Source organism: Ctenocephalides felis, unplaced genomic scaffold (genome assembly GCF_003426905.1).
Source record: "Ctenocephalides felis isolate EL2017-DRISC unplaced genomic scaffold, ASM342690v1 CF-g0.4_SCAFFOLD_03570, whole genome shotgun sequence".
Lineage (NCBI taxonomy): Eukaryota > Metazoa > Arthropoda > Insecta > Siphonaptera > Pulicidae > Ctenocephalides > Ctenocephalides felis.
Window position 1 is genome coordinate 13,522,970 of NW_020539724.1, and position 18,125 is coordinate 13,541,094.

The window sequence follows — 18,125 nt, forward strand, 5'->3', positions numbered from 1 at the left end:
TCAATCGGTTATTTTGGGTTTTAATTACTATTACTTTTAAACATTTTGGTGTTATGATTCACCTCATGCTCAATCATATGTCCCTACCACTATATTACTGGGTTTGTCTCTACTTTTGGATAGTTCGTGATTTTGTGTTAATTCAAAACGCTTAGTTTCAATAATCATTGAAATATCAATTCCTTATTAACTTCCCATAGAGTTTAGTATGGTGATAGCAAAAACATCCAAGATGATTTTTTTTGCCTAATTTTACGTTCTGAACTTTTGGAATACGTTATAAAAAATATATGCATTATGCATGTATCATATTTGGATACAATTTTTCATCCAAAAAATGAAAAACTGATTAAATTTTTGGGAAGGCAAGTGTATCGGTTTTGGAGGCTCTGAAAAAAAGTTTAAAAAAATGCTATTTATAGATATAAAACATTATTTACCTTGTAATACGAAGAAAACTTTTATCGACTACTTTTAATCTTAAAAGATTTTAATTAGTTTTTATTTTAACAGTTACATTTATAATATAAATAATTATTTTAGTCGTTTTGATAAACCAGACTATTATACCAAATACGTATTATTACCAAATACTAAAAATTTTTTCCGACTCTATTATCTATTATTACGATTATGCTACTCTATACTGATACGTTATATAATTTTAATTAACTTGCCGTAGGGTAAGTTATTGTAATCGTCCAAAAACCGAAATTGAAAATTTTTACATTTATCGACGTTTTGACAGTTTCTGAACATTTTGGCATACCTCAGAATAAATGGATGTGTGTGTGTGCATTTTTTTGTTCACGTTTTCGGGCGCACGGATCAACCGATTGGAATGGTTAAAAGAACAGTCGATTCCTATTGATAGGGAGATGTGCTGATTAGTTTTTCGCAAAGATAGGTCCACCCGTTTCGGAGAAACGGAGCAAAGAGTGCAGAAAATAAAAATCGAGATTTTGAGAAAACGGAGCATCCGATTTGCATGATCTAAAAAACATTCAATTTGTAATGACGGGGAAAAGTGGTGATTAGTTTTTGCCAAAGGCAGGTCCAGCGGTTTCAGAGATACAGAGCTAAATGTGCAAGAAAATGGCAGTTTCTGAGAGAACCAAGCGTCCGATTTGAATGATGCAAAGAACTTTCTGCTTGTTTCAACAAAATAATTGCTTTTGAAAAAAATGTTTTTTTTTTAATTTAAATTTTTAATTTTTTTTTATATCAAAAATAATTCAGATTTTAATTGTAATTTTGATTTAAGTTCTAATATACTTCAAACAAATATTTTCAACTTTGCAATTCAGTTTATATAATTCTTATAAATATTTGACAATGTTACAATAATCTATTTGAAAACATTTAATATTCCTCGAACATTTCGTTACGGTACGGGAAGTTCCAGCAATTTGCCTTAAGGCACGATGCCATACACACCACTAGTTTAAATATTAATCTCTTATATTATACTTAATTTTTCTTAACCCCCGAAGGAGAAGTTTGTTTTTAGCGAGAAATTTCCAATTTTATGTTTTCTCAACGTTTCAAGGCATTCTGAATCGATTGAGATTAAATTTGGAAAATGTGTGTATATGTATGGATGTGTGTGAGCCAATTTTTAGCCTTTTGTCGATATTTACTAAAAAAACTGCTGAACCGATTTCAAAACCGTGTGCGTGAACCGATTTTAGGAAAACTTATTAAAATATTACAGCGTTTTTTGACGTCAGTCAAAATTAGATCTATCATCGACGTTTTCTTAAAAACGGCTTGATCAATTTCAAAATTTTAAAAGCCATTTAATGATATTAAAGCACTCTCGATGGTTAGTTTTTTGATATGATTAGCTGAGCCATATTTTAGAATTTGCAGGATTTGCAATTTTTTTGTATACGTTTAACCAAACATCCTGAATCTAATTTAAAAATTCCAAAACTATTCGAAAGATATTGTTTGGAAATCGTGCTGATTAGTTTTAGACAAAGAACAATGGTAACATCAAAGAAGAATATTAAAAAAATGTCAATTTTAATGAAAATTTATATAATAATAGGCCTTTTATCACCAGGTACACCTGGTCTAAATCAACATAACAAAATATTGTAGTCCTAAGAAAAGAGATTCAAATATAAAAATTAATTGAAATTGAAATTTCAATTTTCGAAAATTGCGCTTTTCGAAAATACAGTATTTGTTTTTCCATAACTTGTAATAAAGAAAATAGTACAAAATTTAATAATCTGTAATAGTTTCTCATATTATAATGCCCACACCAATTTGGTGTACTTATAAATTAATTAGGTTTTTTGTTGATTAGGTCGGTTAAGGGAAATCTTGTAACGTTTTAAAAAAAAGAATAAATCATACATTTTTCTAGCAACTGTTATGTAGTGAGGTAACTTTGCGAGATTTTATCGATTTTTTTAAAAACTAAAATGCCTAAAATTAACAAAAACATAGTTTTTTTGCATTAGTTTTGCATTAGTTAGTTAAATTATTTTTTCCAATATCATTAAAATCTGAGCGCACCAGGAAAGTGTAAACAAAACAATATCATATATCACAAATTATTCCCAGAACAAAATATCAAATAAAATTCTTCTATAAATTTGTAATTTGCTGATATAAGAATTTCGAATCGGTTCTCATAAAATCTTGAGATCTTTTCTTGAGAAGTAATGCAAATATATATGAAATGTTTTATGAGTTTTGTCTTTTGCGCGTAAATAGTGTAAAATTACATGCATTTTTCGGTCTCACATTACAATAGAACACACGTTTCGAATTCTGAGTTCATTGTATTCTTGCTATTCTAAAAAAGCTTAATTCGGGAAAAATATAATATGTAAAATGAAACGTGACATAATACTTGAACTAGAAATAATTAGAAATGATACAGTTTTACCTCTTGTTTCTATTCCACACATATTTTTCATTATAATATTTTCTTGTATATTTTATGACAAATGTTGTTGTTTTTTTTTGTAAATAAATATTCTATTCAATTCTATTTACTAATAAAAATTTTTATGAATTGTGCCCGATTGATGAATTTGCGACTCAGTTTTCAATGCGTCATTTAATTATGACAAGTACATTACATTTGAACTCTATGATACATTGCAATAAATCGGTAAATAATATTTTTGTGACTAATAGAATTAATTTACAACTGTCTTCATATTTAGAATTTGACTAATCGTAATAAGATATATTTTTGAAATCATATAAAATATTCATTCAGCGTGCTAAAATTCCTAAATCCGGTTTCCAGTACAAATGCTATTTTATCAGTACTGAGCTTTCGTCAGGGTCGTATTACAAAAGCTCTCGGAGCTTACAGGGGTAGTTTTGATGGCACGCCCTCGACACCGATCGATGGACCAATGCAAGGGATGGAACTTTGGGGAGGAGCTCTGAGATTATTCGAAATATCTGGCTGAAAGATCGCGACATATAGTGTTGAATTACTATAAATCACACACATTTTGAGATTTTATATTAATTATTTTAATATCTAATAGTGTGCCTAAATAAATCTAATAATTTATTTAGGCACAAGTATTGCTAATGAAAATTAATACCATATTCATGTGAAATCTCAAAATTTGATTTTTCATAATTTATAGCAACTTTTTCACGATCTCGACGAGACTCATCTAATCTTCCTTGATATAAATACCTATTGGACTAACTTGAAATTCATTTAGTACAAATTATTTCGTACAAATTAAATATTATGAAAAAAAATGCTTCTGTATAAATAAAATTAAATGTACCCATATATTTAATTTCCACTACTACTACTTTCTGATTATATCTGATCAAATTTTTTATACCGTTATTCATAAAATTTAACATTTTTCTACTTTTTGACTATTCATTTTATTTATTAACTTCCCTTAAAGTTATTGTAATCGTCAAAAAATCGAAATTGAATTTTTTTTACATTTCTTCACGTTTTGACGGTTTCTGAACATTTTGGCATACCTCAGAAAAAATAGATGTGTGTGTGTGTATAAGTATGTCTGGATACAAATTTTCGGGCGCACGGATCAACCGATTTGAATGTTTCAAAAAACATTCGATTTATATTAATAGGGAGATGTGCTGATTAGTTTTTGGCAAAGGCAGGTCCAGCCCTTTCGGAGATACGGTGCAAAGAATGCAGAAAATACAAATCGAGTTTTTGAAAGAACGGAGTATCCGATTTGAATGATCTAAAAAACATTGAATTTGTAATGATTGGGAGAGGTGATTAGTTTTTGGCAAAGGCAGGTCCAGCCATTTCGAAGATACTGAGCTAACGGTGCAAAAATGGCAGTTTTTGAGATTTGAATGATTCATTGCGTGCGATTTGAATGATTCAAAGAACTTTCAGCTTGTTTTAACAAAATAATTGCTTTTGAAAAAAAAATTGTTTCAATTTTTTCTCACTATCACAATACTATTTCTCTTGAAGTTTTATAAAAATATTTCGAATAATCTTGAGCATTATTAATGGAAATTTGACTGGCTTCCCTAGTAATATTATTTTATCAATCATCTATGAATTTAACTGCTATTATCTAAATTATTAACAATATTTTAACGATTCTGTCATTCTATACATATTTTAAATTAATTTATTTTATTTAAATCATGAAAACCAAATAAGTCTGATATTTTTTTTACGACTAAATATATTGAAAATTTTGACAATTTATATAAAATTATATTATTTTATTATCCACGAATTTATCCGCTATTTCCTAAATTATTAACAATATTACAACGGTTTGATCACTTTATACATATTTTTATTTAATTTATTTTATTCAAGTCATAAAAACCAAATAGGCATGATTTTTTTAAAGACTAAATATATTAAAAATTTCATGCTAATTTTGCCACAATTATTTGGAAAACAATATAAAGAGGATCGATACAATTTTTTACTTATATATTATAAATACACTTTATAATTATAATAATAAAGTGTAAAAATAGTTACATATTTCAGATCTTGTTATCATATTAAATATCCATATGAATTCGTTCGCTCACAGAATTTAGAATAAAAACATATCAGGAACATATAAAAGCTGATACTCTCATCCGATATATTACATTTCATAAGAAAAAACATTTCAATTTGTATATATGATATTCATATACTCTGATTTTTATACAGGTGATGATGACGAAATTGGCGTTCGTGAATTTACGTGTTGACATAGGTTTAAAATTACTGTTTAAAAGTCCAAAGAATGCGTTTTTAAAAGTGTCCTTTTAAATTTTTGATTACGTTTAAATGTAGAAACATAATAAAAATAATTTTATCTTTGAGACAGATATTCTGTGACTCGGTTGTTGTAAATATCTACCATAACAAGAATATTTAATTAAATAATTATGGATCATAATCTGTTCTAAGGATTAAAGGAAATCACACCTATAAATTATACTAATTGTTAATTACCAATTGCAGATGTTTCTGTATATTTCAAGCATATTTTGCTTAAAATGTACAGAAAATGTGTTTAAATATTTCCAAATATCAATCTATCTATTATCCATCTTCAAAATATTTCAGACACAGATTGTCATTTTCTCACAAACATTTCATTTTATCTTTGGCACTATCGTCCCAAAATAGTGATTTTAACAAAAGAGATTTGTACGCACGATCACCTACAAATCTAAAACAGAATACAATATGACAAAACAGATTTAGGGAAAAATGTCACATGATTTTGCGATAAAAGATAAATCTAGAGTACTTCCTAAAATACCTAAATCGCTATCAAAAAATTTCAGGTGTTAGGTAGATACATATCAGAACAGGAGATGCATTAGGTTACAAAAAATATGACTGAAATTTACCTGAACAGATGAAATTAAATACTTCATTAAATTACTACTGTTTTACTCGAAAATTTTAATTTCATTCTTTTAATCAAAGATCTATTGTGCTACCTTACGCCAAATTAAAAATGTGCAGAAAGGTATGAACTTCACCCCCATAAAAGAGATACAAGTTCATCCCTAAAAACCCTTATAGGATCTAAATCCTTTTCATTAAATTACATTGTTCAGATTCTCCTCCTGATTCATCCTGTAATCAAAAATGATTAGTTTTGCCCACTTAAAGGATCATAAAGGATATTGTTTAAGGATTAGAGATTACACAACAACTCTTAAACCAAAAAATATAAGAGACATGAAATTGTTTATAAGTTCCAGGTCTTTTTTTCATAAATTTATATAAATATAAATATGTCTATGTCTTTATTTATTTAGATGATTACAAAGTTGTATTACCTAAATCACTTCAACGTTTTGACCTGAAATAACATGTGGGAAATATTAATATTTACAAATCCGAATATGTAAATAAAAATAATACATTGTATGATAATTTATAGCTAAAAAACGTTTAGAATAATTAATGCTGCTTGTTTTTGTTACTATAAGTTTTTGGGATCTGTTTTTTTTTTCAATTTGAATGGCAACAGTAACGAATTAATTTTTAAATCATATAAATATTTTTTTAAATTAGCAAGTCAGATTTTTTGCAAAAACTTTAACTCCTTATTTGGGGAGTCTGAACATAAAAATATATACAATTTTTTTTCAAAAAAGGGATAAATCAATTTTTTATTTTTACCATTTATCAGCGTGATTTTTTAATGAACATATGTTATTTTTCGATAGTTTTGACACTAATTAGCCTCAAGGGTATTATTTAATTGGACGTGCTTTTCATAATCGAAAGGGTGGGTTCTTGATTTATTAGGTTCCATGTAGTGTTTTTTAGAGGGATGATGCAGATAACGAAGGGGATGAATATTTTGTAAAACGATGCCACGAAATTGCTTCAGTCAGATTATTTGGGGGTCCTTGGAATAAAATTAGGAATGCTGAATTAATAAAGGCGATAAGGTGAATTGGCGATTGAAATCTGAGCAATTGAAGTTTTGGGGAAATTATTTGTTGCAAAAAGATATTGGCAGATAATTGGATGTTTGTAGTACTATTTGTTTTTATCTCCAGATTTTTTTTTTTATTTTTTTAAGTAAAATTTTTTTGTAGATAGTAATATTTACAACACAACTATATATAGCGTTGTGTGTTTGAAACAATTTATAATATATCTATCAGAATATTTTATTTAATTTTCTTAATTAATCATTCCAATAGTATTTTCTTTTAATCGTATCAATTATTGTACTGCCCCTACTATCCATAAGTAAAAATGTTAAAAAAAATCATTTAAAACAATCCCGAAACACGTGGTAAGAGTTTTTACCCAGTTATTTAGATTTCGATTATGATTATAAATTTATATTCATATTTTTTTTAACAAAATCTAATAAATTATTATTAATTAATTAAAATTGTGTATAGGTACATATGGGTCCATTTGTCAACATATGCTAAATTGGCAGGATTATACTTTGTGACTTTTATTTTTGGCTTTTTTGATGATAATTGATGTCAGAGGAAGCTAGGTGTTATATGACAAACCTAAGATGTAGTTCTTATTGTGACAGGAGACTAATTATTAAATATATAAATAATTGGAATAGAAATGTAAAAATAATTTCTGTTTAAATCGTACTAACCAAATTTCCTATTAAGACTAGATTTTATATTTTTTTAGGTATAAAGCAATTCAACGTAGTTATGAAATTTATTAAAACTCTTCTTCGATTGGGTTGGGTTATAATTTAACCCTTGTAGCTGTGGACTGTATTAAACACTGATTTGTTTGTATATATGTATTATGTATTTGTTGCAGTTCTAACTACAATCACTGATTTGTTACTAAGTTATAATGAAAGAAGATATATTTATTGGTTATTTATTATACAAGTTGTTTCGCGGACTTTACTTTTAGAAGTGAACAATTAGTTCAATTGAAATACTCCGCTACCCTCTCTACCAGGGGTAGCAACCATTCCGTGTAAAGCTTAATGCCCTGAAGGTTGTCACCTTCATGGCCAATATAATAAAACGAAAAAATTAAAATAGTAAATAGTATAATAATTTTCATCTAGTTATTTTTATTACATATATTTCATTTAGTTATTATCACATTTTGTTCCTAAAATGTGTCTTTTATAATTTAACCCCAAGTACCTTTTCCTCTGGGCCAGGTGATCCGTAAAAGACATCAATAGCATTGTCGAGTACCTCTGATCAGGGATTAGTGCTTGTTTTCCGAACTATTACACAAGTTTATTTGATTTGAAAGGAATTCTGGGGGGCGTAGACCCTTGTTGTTGACGCAAAAAGGTGCAGACCTTGTGTGCAATATGTATGACACTTTTTTGAACTGAGGGCATTATTTATTATTTGCACATGTGAGGTTTTGGAATAAATAGAGTTGGATCGAGGAAAGATTTTTTAGAATTGTCTAGCTAGTGCAATTTTGTTCTTCACTTGTATCATTTTGTTAGTAGATACTGAGGTATCAGTGTACTTTGGATGGTCCTTATTGAAGCTCTTAATTAGGTGTAAACCATGGTAAACTACAAGTGGATATGATATAAGATTGTATGTGGAAATGTTTGGTATTCCAATAATTTTCTAATTTTATTTTCAATGTCAAAATCTTTATTTTCTTCAACACGTATATAATATATATAACTAAAATAGTTATAATCACAAGTGCCATAAACATTCCAATAAAAATATAAATTGTCGTATTTTAATATTTTAATTTAAAACAACATACTACGTCGTCTATAAAATTTGCATGTGTCCTTTATTCCATTCCTAGGATTATCCTTAAAGTTGACCATTTTTTGCGCAACATTGCAAGCAAGTATTTAAATCTTTTTGTTAGCAACGTGTTGTTTTTTTTTCAAAGAAAAAAATTTATCAAAAGTGCAAAATCGTGTATTCATTCGTATAATCCGTATTATATATTTTAGATAATCCTCTTCCGTTTTACACAATGTATGAAATTCATCGACTGTAAGAAACAGAAGTAGATTTTATAATTCTGAAACTTACAGAGGTTCTAAAATGTTAATGTAATTTTCAAATTCAAGTTATTTGAGGTGTTTTATATTTTATTCTTGTCAATTGTAATATTTATGTTTTACGATAAATTCTATGGTTTCTTAGTAATTTGATTTTAATTTGCAAAATCTCAGATATTGTATTTTAGTAATTTTTTTAATCCTTTAGTTTTACTTGTCCATTTCAAGATAGGTGTAAAAATTACTATATAATAAAAAATGAAAAAAAAATTATATTATATACTGAATACAATTATATTATTATAGTCCTTCTGCAGCTGCTCTGTGAGCTATATATAATTAATTGAATAAATAATAAATTAAATAAATAATTTGTACGGCAGTCAGGCCAGTGGTCAGAATATTTTGTGTTTTCAGTCTTTTTTTTAATCCAACAGTTTTACTTATTATTCATTTCAGAACATGTGTCAAAATTACTATATGATAAAAAATGAAAAAAAATACTATATACATTTAAATATACAAATATATTATTATAGTTTTCTTGCAGCTACTCTGTGGGCTATTTTATTAAATAAATAAAAAATAAGTCATTGTTTATTTTGTTCGGCAGTCAGGCCAATATTCACTGGTAAATGATTTACTATTAAATATCTTATAATATCTTTTCTATATGAGTTTGGGAATATTTCAAAATGTTGGTCCATTCTTCTTTGTCCAAAAATTGTCATCTTTTGCTAAGGATATTCGCTTCATGTACCATTTGTCATCATCACGAATCCTTGTCATCTGTTTGCAGTTCGTCACGCCTTTTACGGTATTTATTCAAAAATTAAAAAAAAAATTCTTTGGTAATAATTATACTTAGCAAGTAATACTGCAAATAATAATAGAATAAAGAAAAGTTATTAAAAAAATTATGAGTTTATACATCTATAAGTTGATGCCCGTTGTTATCATTATTGCTCTCCTGGAACAAGATCTAATGAATTTATTTATTTATCTATCCATTCCCTCGGTTTTTATTTTAAATCAAGAGCAATTTTGATAGATACTTCTATATTATTTTATCCAACGGGACTTCAATAATTTACATCCATTATTATGATTTATCCAGATGTAAAATTATGCTCTTCACATATAATTTTCTCGTTAAGAACATCATCATGTTGTCCCCAGTAGCTGTTTGTCATATGACACTCTCTATTGTAATAAGGGTGTTCGACGTTCATTGTGTAATATGGCGTGAAAAGCACAAACCCCTAGAATATATATTGTAGAAACACAAAATTATACACATACACTTAATACACATAAATATAAACACACAAATGTACATTTTTGTATATATACATAAAGTTGTTTCGAAAAGATCCTCCACATCCAAAAGCTTCGGATTACAGCAGATAATTTGTTAAGTACAATGGGCAAATGATTTATTTGGAAATAAATACATTTTTAAGATATTTCTGGTACGGAACCTTGTCGGTATCGTTTCAAAGTGTTAGTCTTCTAAGCCAAAAAAAAATATATTACATTTTTGGAAATAGATGATTTATTGGCTTCACTGAAGTCTTGCATACTAATATAAGAATAAATGGTCAAATTTTGGAGTAAAAGGCTTCAGAATGATATCAAACATCGTGTTCGGACGTATTTTCGTTTTATTATATTGGCTATGAAGGTGACAACCTTCAGGGCATTAAGCTTTACACGAAATGGTTGCTACTCCTGGTAGAGGGGGTAGCGTTGTGTTTTAATTGAACTAGTTGTTCACTTCTAAAAGAAAAGTCCCCGCAACAAGATGTATAATAAATAACCAATAAATATATCTTCTTTCATTAAAACTTAGTAATAAATCAGTGATTGTAATTAGAACTGCAACAAATACATAATATACAAACAAATCAGTGTTTAATACAATCCTCAGCTACAAGGGTTGAATTATAACCCAATAACCTGAATTATCGACGGGGTGTTTTAATAAATTCTATAACTACGTGAAATAATTACACATCGAGAAAACAAAAAAATGAGCAAATCGGATTTTGTTGCAAAAACAACTTCTTCGGGAAATATGTTTTTGGGTACAAATGTTGCCTCCAACATTGTCAATTTGGGGCAATTGAAATTACCTTTTTATAACCACATCTATTTATTTGATCAATTGTAACACTTCGACATATACAATATGCATATTTTACTATCAATCTTTATCTATAAGACTAATTAGATATCTAAATGAGTTTTCAAACTGATGAGAAAGGCATTGATACATATTCAACCTTTTAGAAATATAAAAGTGGTCTTTAGATATCATTTCAAAATTTTATTTTAGGTGCCGTTGAAATATTAGTAACAATTTTATTTGCTGACAGCATAATAATAAGTAATGAGAATATTTTGTCTATATTTATGAGTATAATATATATTATTGTATGTTTTTTTTGTAAAACATACTGATATGTAGATAAATCTAAAGCCTAATCACACATTTGGCAAAAGTACAAATAAACAATTAAAATTAAAATAGCAAGGCATTTTACTATAAAATATTAAGAACTCTTTAATAAAATTAATTATTTTTAAAAGAATGTGTGAAAAGGCCTAATATTATAAAATTGTTTTATGAAACACAGTTAAATAAAAATGCTACAAGTAATTTATAATAGTTTTAAAAACTATATTGGCTTTTTATATTAGAATCAATAATGAAATTACTAAGAATCTTGCATACTCGTATATATTTTTTTTAAATATTTTGACCGAATAATATGTTTATTTTTAATAATTTTTTTTGTCAAGACTTTTAAGGTATTTTGTAACTACATAAAATTAAATTATTTTAAACTTTATGAAATTATTTAAAAAATGCACGTGGTTTCTAGCCTTTTTAGGAGGATTTTTTTTGTTATTTTTTAATACACATGCAAGATTCAAAAATCTATAACTCCAGCAGCAAAATATATTTGTATGCTTTTGTCAATATAATATAATATTTTTGTTTAAGTTTAATATTTATATATCTTATGTATATATTAATTAGACATGGAAGACGAATTTCAACTCTTAATTACATATTTTTCTTTGCGCCTGTGCACTCAGCATATATTATAACAATTATTATATGAAATATTTTTAATATTTTTTAATATGATAGAATTATGTAACTCTCTGTACATTAATGAATACACTACATTGAAAATTTGAATATTAAAATATTATAAACACTATAGCAGTAATTAGAAATAATTAAAATGCTTTTTGAGGCAGTTAGACAAGCTATGTACAAAATTTTGCAATGCTTAAAACACAGAATTTATATTTAAGAATATATGATAAGTTTATATTTTAATTATGTTACATTTATTATTTATAGTTATCAGAGAGTATACTTGCACATTTTTAATTATTAAGTATAAATTATATAAAAGAAACAACATTTTTGGATATAGAAAAGCAACTAGAAAGGTTATCATCAGGTTTTTTTATGTAGAAAAAATTGTTTAGTAACTAATAATTTGAATAATTTGATAAAAACAAATGGTATCAAATGAATGGATTATTTATTGTTTTGTAAACAATTTGTTTTAAAAGTTTCAAAATTACCTTTTGATAGAAAATCCAAAGTTGCTTCACGAATAGCTTAATATTTGTAGTGAAATATGATGGCCTGATATTAAAGACAAAATTACTGTAAGGACATTCAGAATAGGATAATGTTCAGGACCAGTATTGAAGAACATACTTCTTGGAAACTAAACGATGTAAAATAAAGATTTTCTAGTCCAAATCAACTCTTATCCTTTAAAGGATTTTTTCACGTTTAAAAAAAGTAATTGGTACTTACAGTTTACTCCATAGTATCATACTGAACCTTTTTAACTTTCATATATCTAAAAACCCCATATCCCGTCACAGTACACAAAACAGCAATCGCCAACGTCGATCCTACCGCAATTGGGGCCGTTTCTGACCGCACACTGCCGCCCAAGGTGCAACCAAAAGGGGGCCCAAAATTATTATCCGCTTTGTACATAAAAGCTTGCAAACGAAAATCTCTCAAATAAACTTTGGCGCTTTGGGTAGTATCTATGTTTTCATCGTAATTTGTCAGATCTACTGCAGTCTCCGAATCACATTTAAATGACTTGCCAACAGGGGTGGGAAATAGAAGGGTTGACCTTCCAGGTGGGGTGCTCAGGTCCAGGTCGACACGAGGTTTGTCGACATGTTCGAATAATTTGTTAGATGTGGAGTATGATAAGTCGACTTTGTTGACGTACCATCTTTCTCCACCGGGCGTCTAGGAGAGAAATTGGAATTCACATTGAACATTACAAAATAAAATTATTGAATACATTCAGGATTTACTGGAAATTAAAAGGACACTTTCACTGAGAAGAAGCGAAGAAGGATTTGAACCTGAAGTATAAATGGAAAGATAATTTAGAGGACTACTAAGACATGCATTTCTCAAATTTAGAGTGAGCAATATGGGAAGAAAATACAGGAAATAAAGTAGGAATTATGCCTAGAATACAAATGTAGAAGAAATTTTTGCAGGATTTCTAAGGTATGCATTTCCTGAATCCATATATATTGAATAGCCTGAGGTAAAATCACATATGATGTGTTCACTATTAAATCAAGATAATGTCTCTATTTTATAAACGTTGATGCTAAAGCAATATCCAGCAAATAATCTTTACTAAAGACACGTTTCTGATTTTCAATCAAATTTATGCTTTGCTTATTAAATTTATCACAAAATAATAATGGTCTTTTATTTTGGATCTCTTATTTTTTGGTAAAAGAATAGTAAGTTAAGTGGATACTACTAGAGTAGAAGCAGATTTTTTGATATTTGGTATCTGAAATTACAATTTATAGAGAATTTGAAATTTTGTTTTAAAAATACTTTTGATAATTTAACACCCACACTTTCATACAGACTATTTTGTTGGGTGTAACTTTGTTTTATAATAGCAAGTTAGGAAGGATGTGCTATTATAGAGAAGTTTTCATATTTTTTTGGTGTCTGAGATTAAGGTTTTTGCGAACAATAATTCAGGGCTAGAATTCATGAAAAATTTAAAAAATATTCTAGAATCTTCCATCATTTTAAACAGATAGTTATGCTACATTTTTACCAAAACAGTCCATTTATATAAGGGTTATTATGAAGTTTATTATTAAACCCATGAAAAATCGGCCATGTTATCAATATTTTATTAAAATAATGAATGTTCCTACCTTTGCAAATCCAAATGCCAAATTAAATCCTTTCCATGATATTGTCATGGAAGCAGTATCTTCATATTTGCAATCACCAGTTACTTTTGCATTATCAGGCACAAAACTGTCGGCCTCCTGTAAATTTAAACAAATGATTTAGTACTTTTTCTTAGAATCACTATAACACAAAGTTCTTACTTTGTCTTCTCCCAATTTATCTCTATACTGGATGCTTATTAAAGCATCTGTTTTCATTAAAATACAAGTGATACCATTTGAATTATTAACTCTGTACAAGGATGTGGTGGATGGTGTCGGTGGAGGCCTATATTCTTCCTGAAAAATAATAAGTATTAATTGAACAATCCATCCAAACAATGTTTAAAATATATATATATATATATATATATATATATATATATATATATATTATACTAACTCCTTGGGAATGTGTGTCCAGCACTGAGGAAGGTGTGGATTTTTGGTATTTAGTTGTCCTAGGTTTTTTTGTTGAAAGTCCTTCTAGTTGAAGACTACAAATCACATTTACTAAATGTGCTGAAAAGGAAATGGGAAATGAAAATTTACTTAATTTGTAATAGCAAAAATCATAAAATTAAATTTACAAGTGAAAATAGTAAATATGAATTTATTGAATTTTTGAGTAGTGGTCTTTTGGATAGAAAAATAGTAAGTTGAAAATTGTGATTGTCAGATTATGTTACACAGATTCGAAATATGAATTATATTAAGGTAATTTTAGAGCAAAATACAAGAAAAATAGAGAATATAAGGTTTTCATGTACAAAATATACGCCTATTGGTATGAAATAACCAATGGTAAGAAATGTGATGTATTCGTGGTCACTGAAATAGGCGTATTATTTTATTCATTATGAATTTAAGACATTCGTATTTACCTATTAGAACAGCTTTTATTAACAACGCTAAATTACACATCTTGAATTTTTTTAAATAATTTTAATTCTTACGCAGTATATGACATAATATTCTAAGGTCGTAAGCACAATATTTGATACATTCGGATTCGGCGCCGTAGCTCAAATCGATATGTATATATTTTGGATGGCCATGCCGGTGAAATCGTGTATCTATTGTTTCATTTTAAAAATAAAAAATTAAATTAATGTACATTGGTCATTACTAAGTATGTTTTTAGTCGCAGAAAAATAATTATTTCAAAAAAAATTATGATATGAACCTCTACGGTTGTGACATCTAACGACAGGCGCACCAACCCTTGATAACTGTTTTCCAAAATGATCAACAACTGGAAAATTTTGACAGTCGCCGCCAAAATACGGCCAGCTGTAAGATTTTTAAAGATAATTAATAACGAAGCAGAAATAGAGAGCCGACAACCTAAATTGCATCCTATGATGGCTTTGTGGGAATCTGAAAAGTATAAATTTCTCGACATGTCAGTCGAGAATAAAAGGAACTTTTATGAATGCAAAACAAACTATTTCACTCTTGACGATGTCATCACTTGGAAGGACCATTTTAACCAAAACAGGGAAAGAATACATGATCTGACCCCCTTAGATTTAGATTTTGATATAGGTTTGATGAATGCAAGTCTTGATCAAAAATTGTGTAACAAGGTATCTGTATGGCATGGAGACATCACGACACTTGAGGTAACATTTCTTACTCAATGCTTGATTAAGTCAAAAATATAGTAATATAATTTATTATTACCATTAGATTGATGCTATCGTTAATGCTGCTAATGAACGTTTGCTCGGAGGAGGTGGTGTCGATGGTGTTATTCACAGAGCTGCAGGCCCCAACCTAAAGGTACATCATAATAACTAGTTCATCCCATATTTTTTATGAAAAATGTTGTCATTTTCAGATCGAATGTAGAACACTCAATGGCTGTCAAACTGGCAAAGCTAAAACGACTGGTGGCTATAAATTACCAGCAAAATGTTAGTACTTTAAATATTTTATCCAAAAGTATTTGTCAAGCTAAAGTCCATTTACTTAGAACATATGCATAAGATGTACCACATTTTTAAGACATGTTTTTTAGTATATTTGTACCATTTAAATGTGTGTTATTACTATTTCATTTATTACAGATATTATTCACACCGTGGGGCCAGTAGGAGAGAAACCAGACCTCTTAAAATCATGTTATAAAAGTTGTTTCGATGAAATGCAAGCTAAGCAGTTACGTTCAATTGCATTCCCTTGTATTTCTACTGGAATCTACCGATACCCTGATGTTGCTGCCGCTAGAATTGCCTGCAGATTGTCAAGAGAGTTCTTAGAAAAGAATGAGCAACTTGTTGATCGTATCATATTTTGTGTTTTCTTAGAAAAAGATCTTATAATCTATGAGAAGATGCTTCAAATCTACTTTCCGGTAAGGGGCCTTTAAAAATATTGTTTTGAGTTGTGAAATGTTTGTTTTTATATGAATTTTATAGTTATAAATGTAATGGAAGGACTGTAATTAAGTTAGACTACAAATATATTTCTTTTGTACTTGTGTATATTAAAACTGCATTTTTTTATTTCACACAAGTGAAATAGGTATCTACGTATTCAATATGTACTCATCAGCTGTGGATATATCAGTTGTGCTGAGTTTAGAAGATTCATATTTTAACATTTACCACTAAAATTGCTTTATTTAATGATTGGAGGATTTCTAATAATGGTACCTGGAGTATAATTGTACATTGTAAGAATGATTTTGCTGAGGAAAATAGTAAAAACACTTTCTTTATGGCTGTTAATCAGATATATTAATATTGGTATGTAGTCTAGTTGCTAAAAGAAATTACTATTGTGAAACACTAGTAATTTTCTATGAATCTGTAAAAAAAAGTGTTCGAGCGTTTTCCAATTTCATTTCAAAAAGTGCGCCTTTGTGCAACACTTACAATTAATGCCGTCACATCACCTAAGCGCTATCTGCCATATTCCGGCAAAGTATGACGTCTGTTGCATAAGTACGAGAAAACGCGTACGTTCCCGATAGCAATACCCTCGTCCTGTCGAGGCCAGAGACCGATGATTCACAGACGCACGTCGGCACTTGCACCATCGATCCGAATGCGAACGAGGCGACAGCCGCCATTTTAAAAAGTTTTACTATGTGTGTGGTTTTAGCGTGAAGTAATGGAGAATCTTTAATGAATTAAAGATAAATGGGTTATTACTATTTTGAAGGTTTTGGAGATTAATGTTCGGAGGTTGTGGAAATGTTATTTGGATGTGAAAAAAAGTGGTTTAAATAGTGCATTACGGTTATATATTGGGTGCATTGTATCTAGAGCTTGACAGGTAGGCTTTGGAATAATGTCAATTCTTTAAGATTCTGACTGAAATAATTGTTTAATTTGTAAAGTGTATTTACTTTTATATCTAATTGCTAAATGTTGAAATAAATACTGTTAAAAGCCGCAATACGTAAGAACGCCGATACGAGTAGTAAAACATTTTGGGCAGGTGCACCTTGTATAAACATAGAATAAATTTGAAATTGCAGCTCAAAATATCATCTTGGGGAATAAATTCGACCAAACTTAGATTTTTATTTACTGGTACAAAAAAGACTCGCGCAGACTAATTAAAAATAGCCCCAAATTAAGGCAAAATGTAATAGAAATACTTATAAAGATTTATAATTTCTGTTAAATACTCAGTACTTAATTTTTAGACATATTTGCTATTTATGCACAGTTTCCTAGTGCCACGGAATCATATATGTTAATTTTACTTCCCTGTGTGATCTTTTTTGTATCCATATATTTTGAAGTGTGATTGTTTTGGTTGTTTAAAGTACTTATAATCTTTGTTTTGATATGTAAGTACCATACATCATTTAGATAAAGAATTACCAAAGCCCCGAGATTATTTTGTATGCTCTTGACTTTG

The 18,125-nt window shown here is 28.5% G+C and overlaps 2 protein-coding genes across 2 annotated transcripts in view; one reads left to right on the top strand and one right to left on the bottom strand.

Annotated features, from left to right (window-relative positions):
- LOC113383414 (macro domain-containing protein mll7730-like) overlaps positions 1-16,675 on the top strand; it is a 36,891-nt gene extending 20,216 nt beyond the window's left edge. Inside the window, exons 3-7 of the mRNA XM_026621682.1 lie at positions 15,460-15,871; positions 15,939-16,031; positions 16,090-16,165; positions 16,319-16,605; positions 16,670-16,675. Coding sequence (XP_026477467.1) covers positions 15,491-15,871; positions 15,939-16,031; positions 16,090-16,165; positions 16,319-16,605; positions 16,670-16,675 — 843 coding nt within the window. The 5' untranslated portion in view covers positions 15,460-15,490. The remainder of the gene's footprint in view (positions 1-15,459; positions 15,872-15,938; positions 16,032-16,089; positions 16,166-16,318; positions 16,606-16,669) is intronic.
- Positions 12,826-15,170, bottom strand: LOC113383413. The gene is made up of 5 exons (XM_026621681.1): positions 15,131-15,170; positions 14,650-14,768; positions 14,409-14,546; positions 14,229-14,345; positions 12,826-13,278 (listed from the first exon to the last, which is right to left on the bottom strand). The coding sequence occupies exons 1-5, from the start codon at positions 15,168-15,170 to the stop codon at positions 12,826-12,828; spliced, it is 867 nt and encodes a 288-aa protein (XP_026477466.1).
- Positions 16,676-18,125: the final 1,450 nt, after the last annotated feature.

Bases quoted from the DNA above. Each gene is read 5' to 3' on its own strand.
- LOC113383413 (XM_026621681.1), bottom strand. From the start codon at position 15,170: ATGTGTAATTTAGCGTTGTTAATAAAAGCTGTTCTAATAG. The intron at 14,547-14,649 runs GTTAGTATAATA...ATTATTTTTCAG, and splicing joins TGGACACACATTCCCAAGGA to GAAGAATATAGGCCTCCACC. The intron at 14,346-14,408 runs GTAAGAACTTTG...TTAAATTTACAG, and splicing joins ATAAATTGGGAGAAGACAAA to GAGGCCGACAGTTTTGTGCC.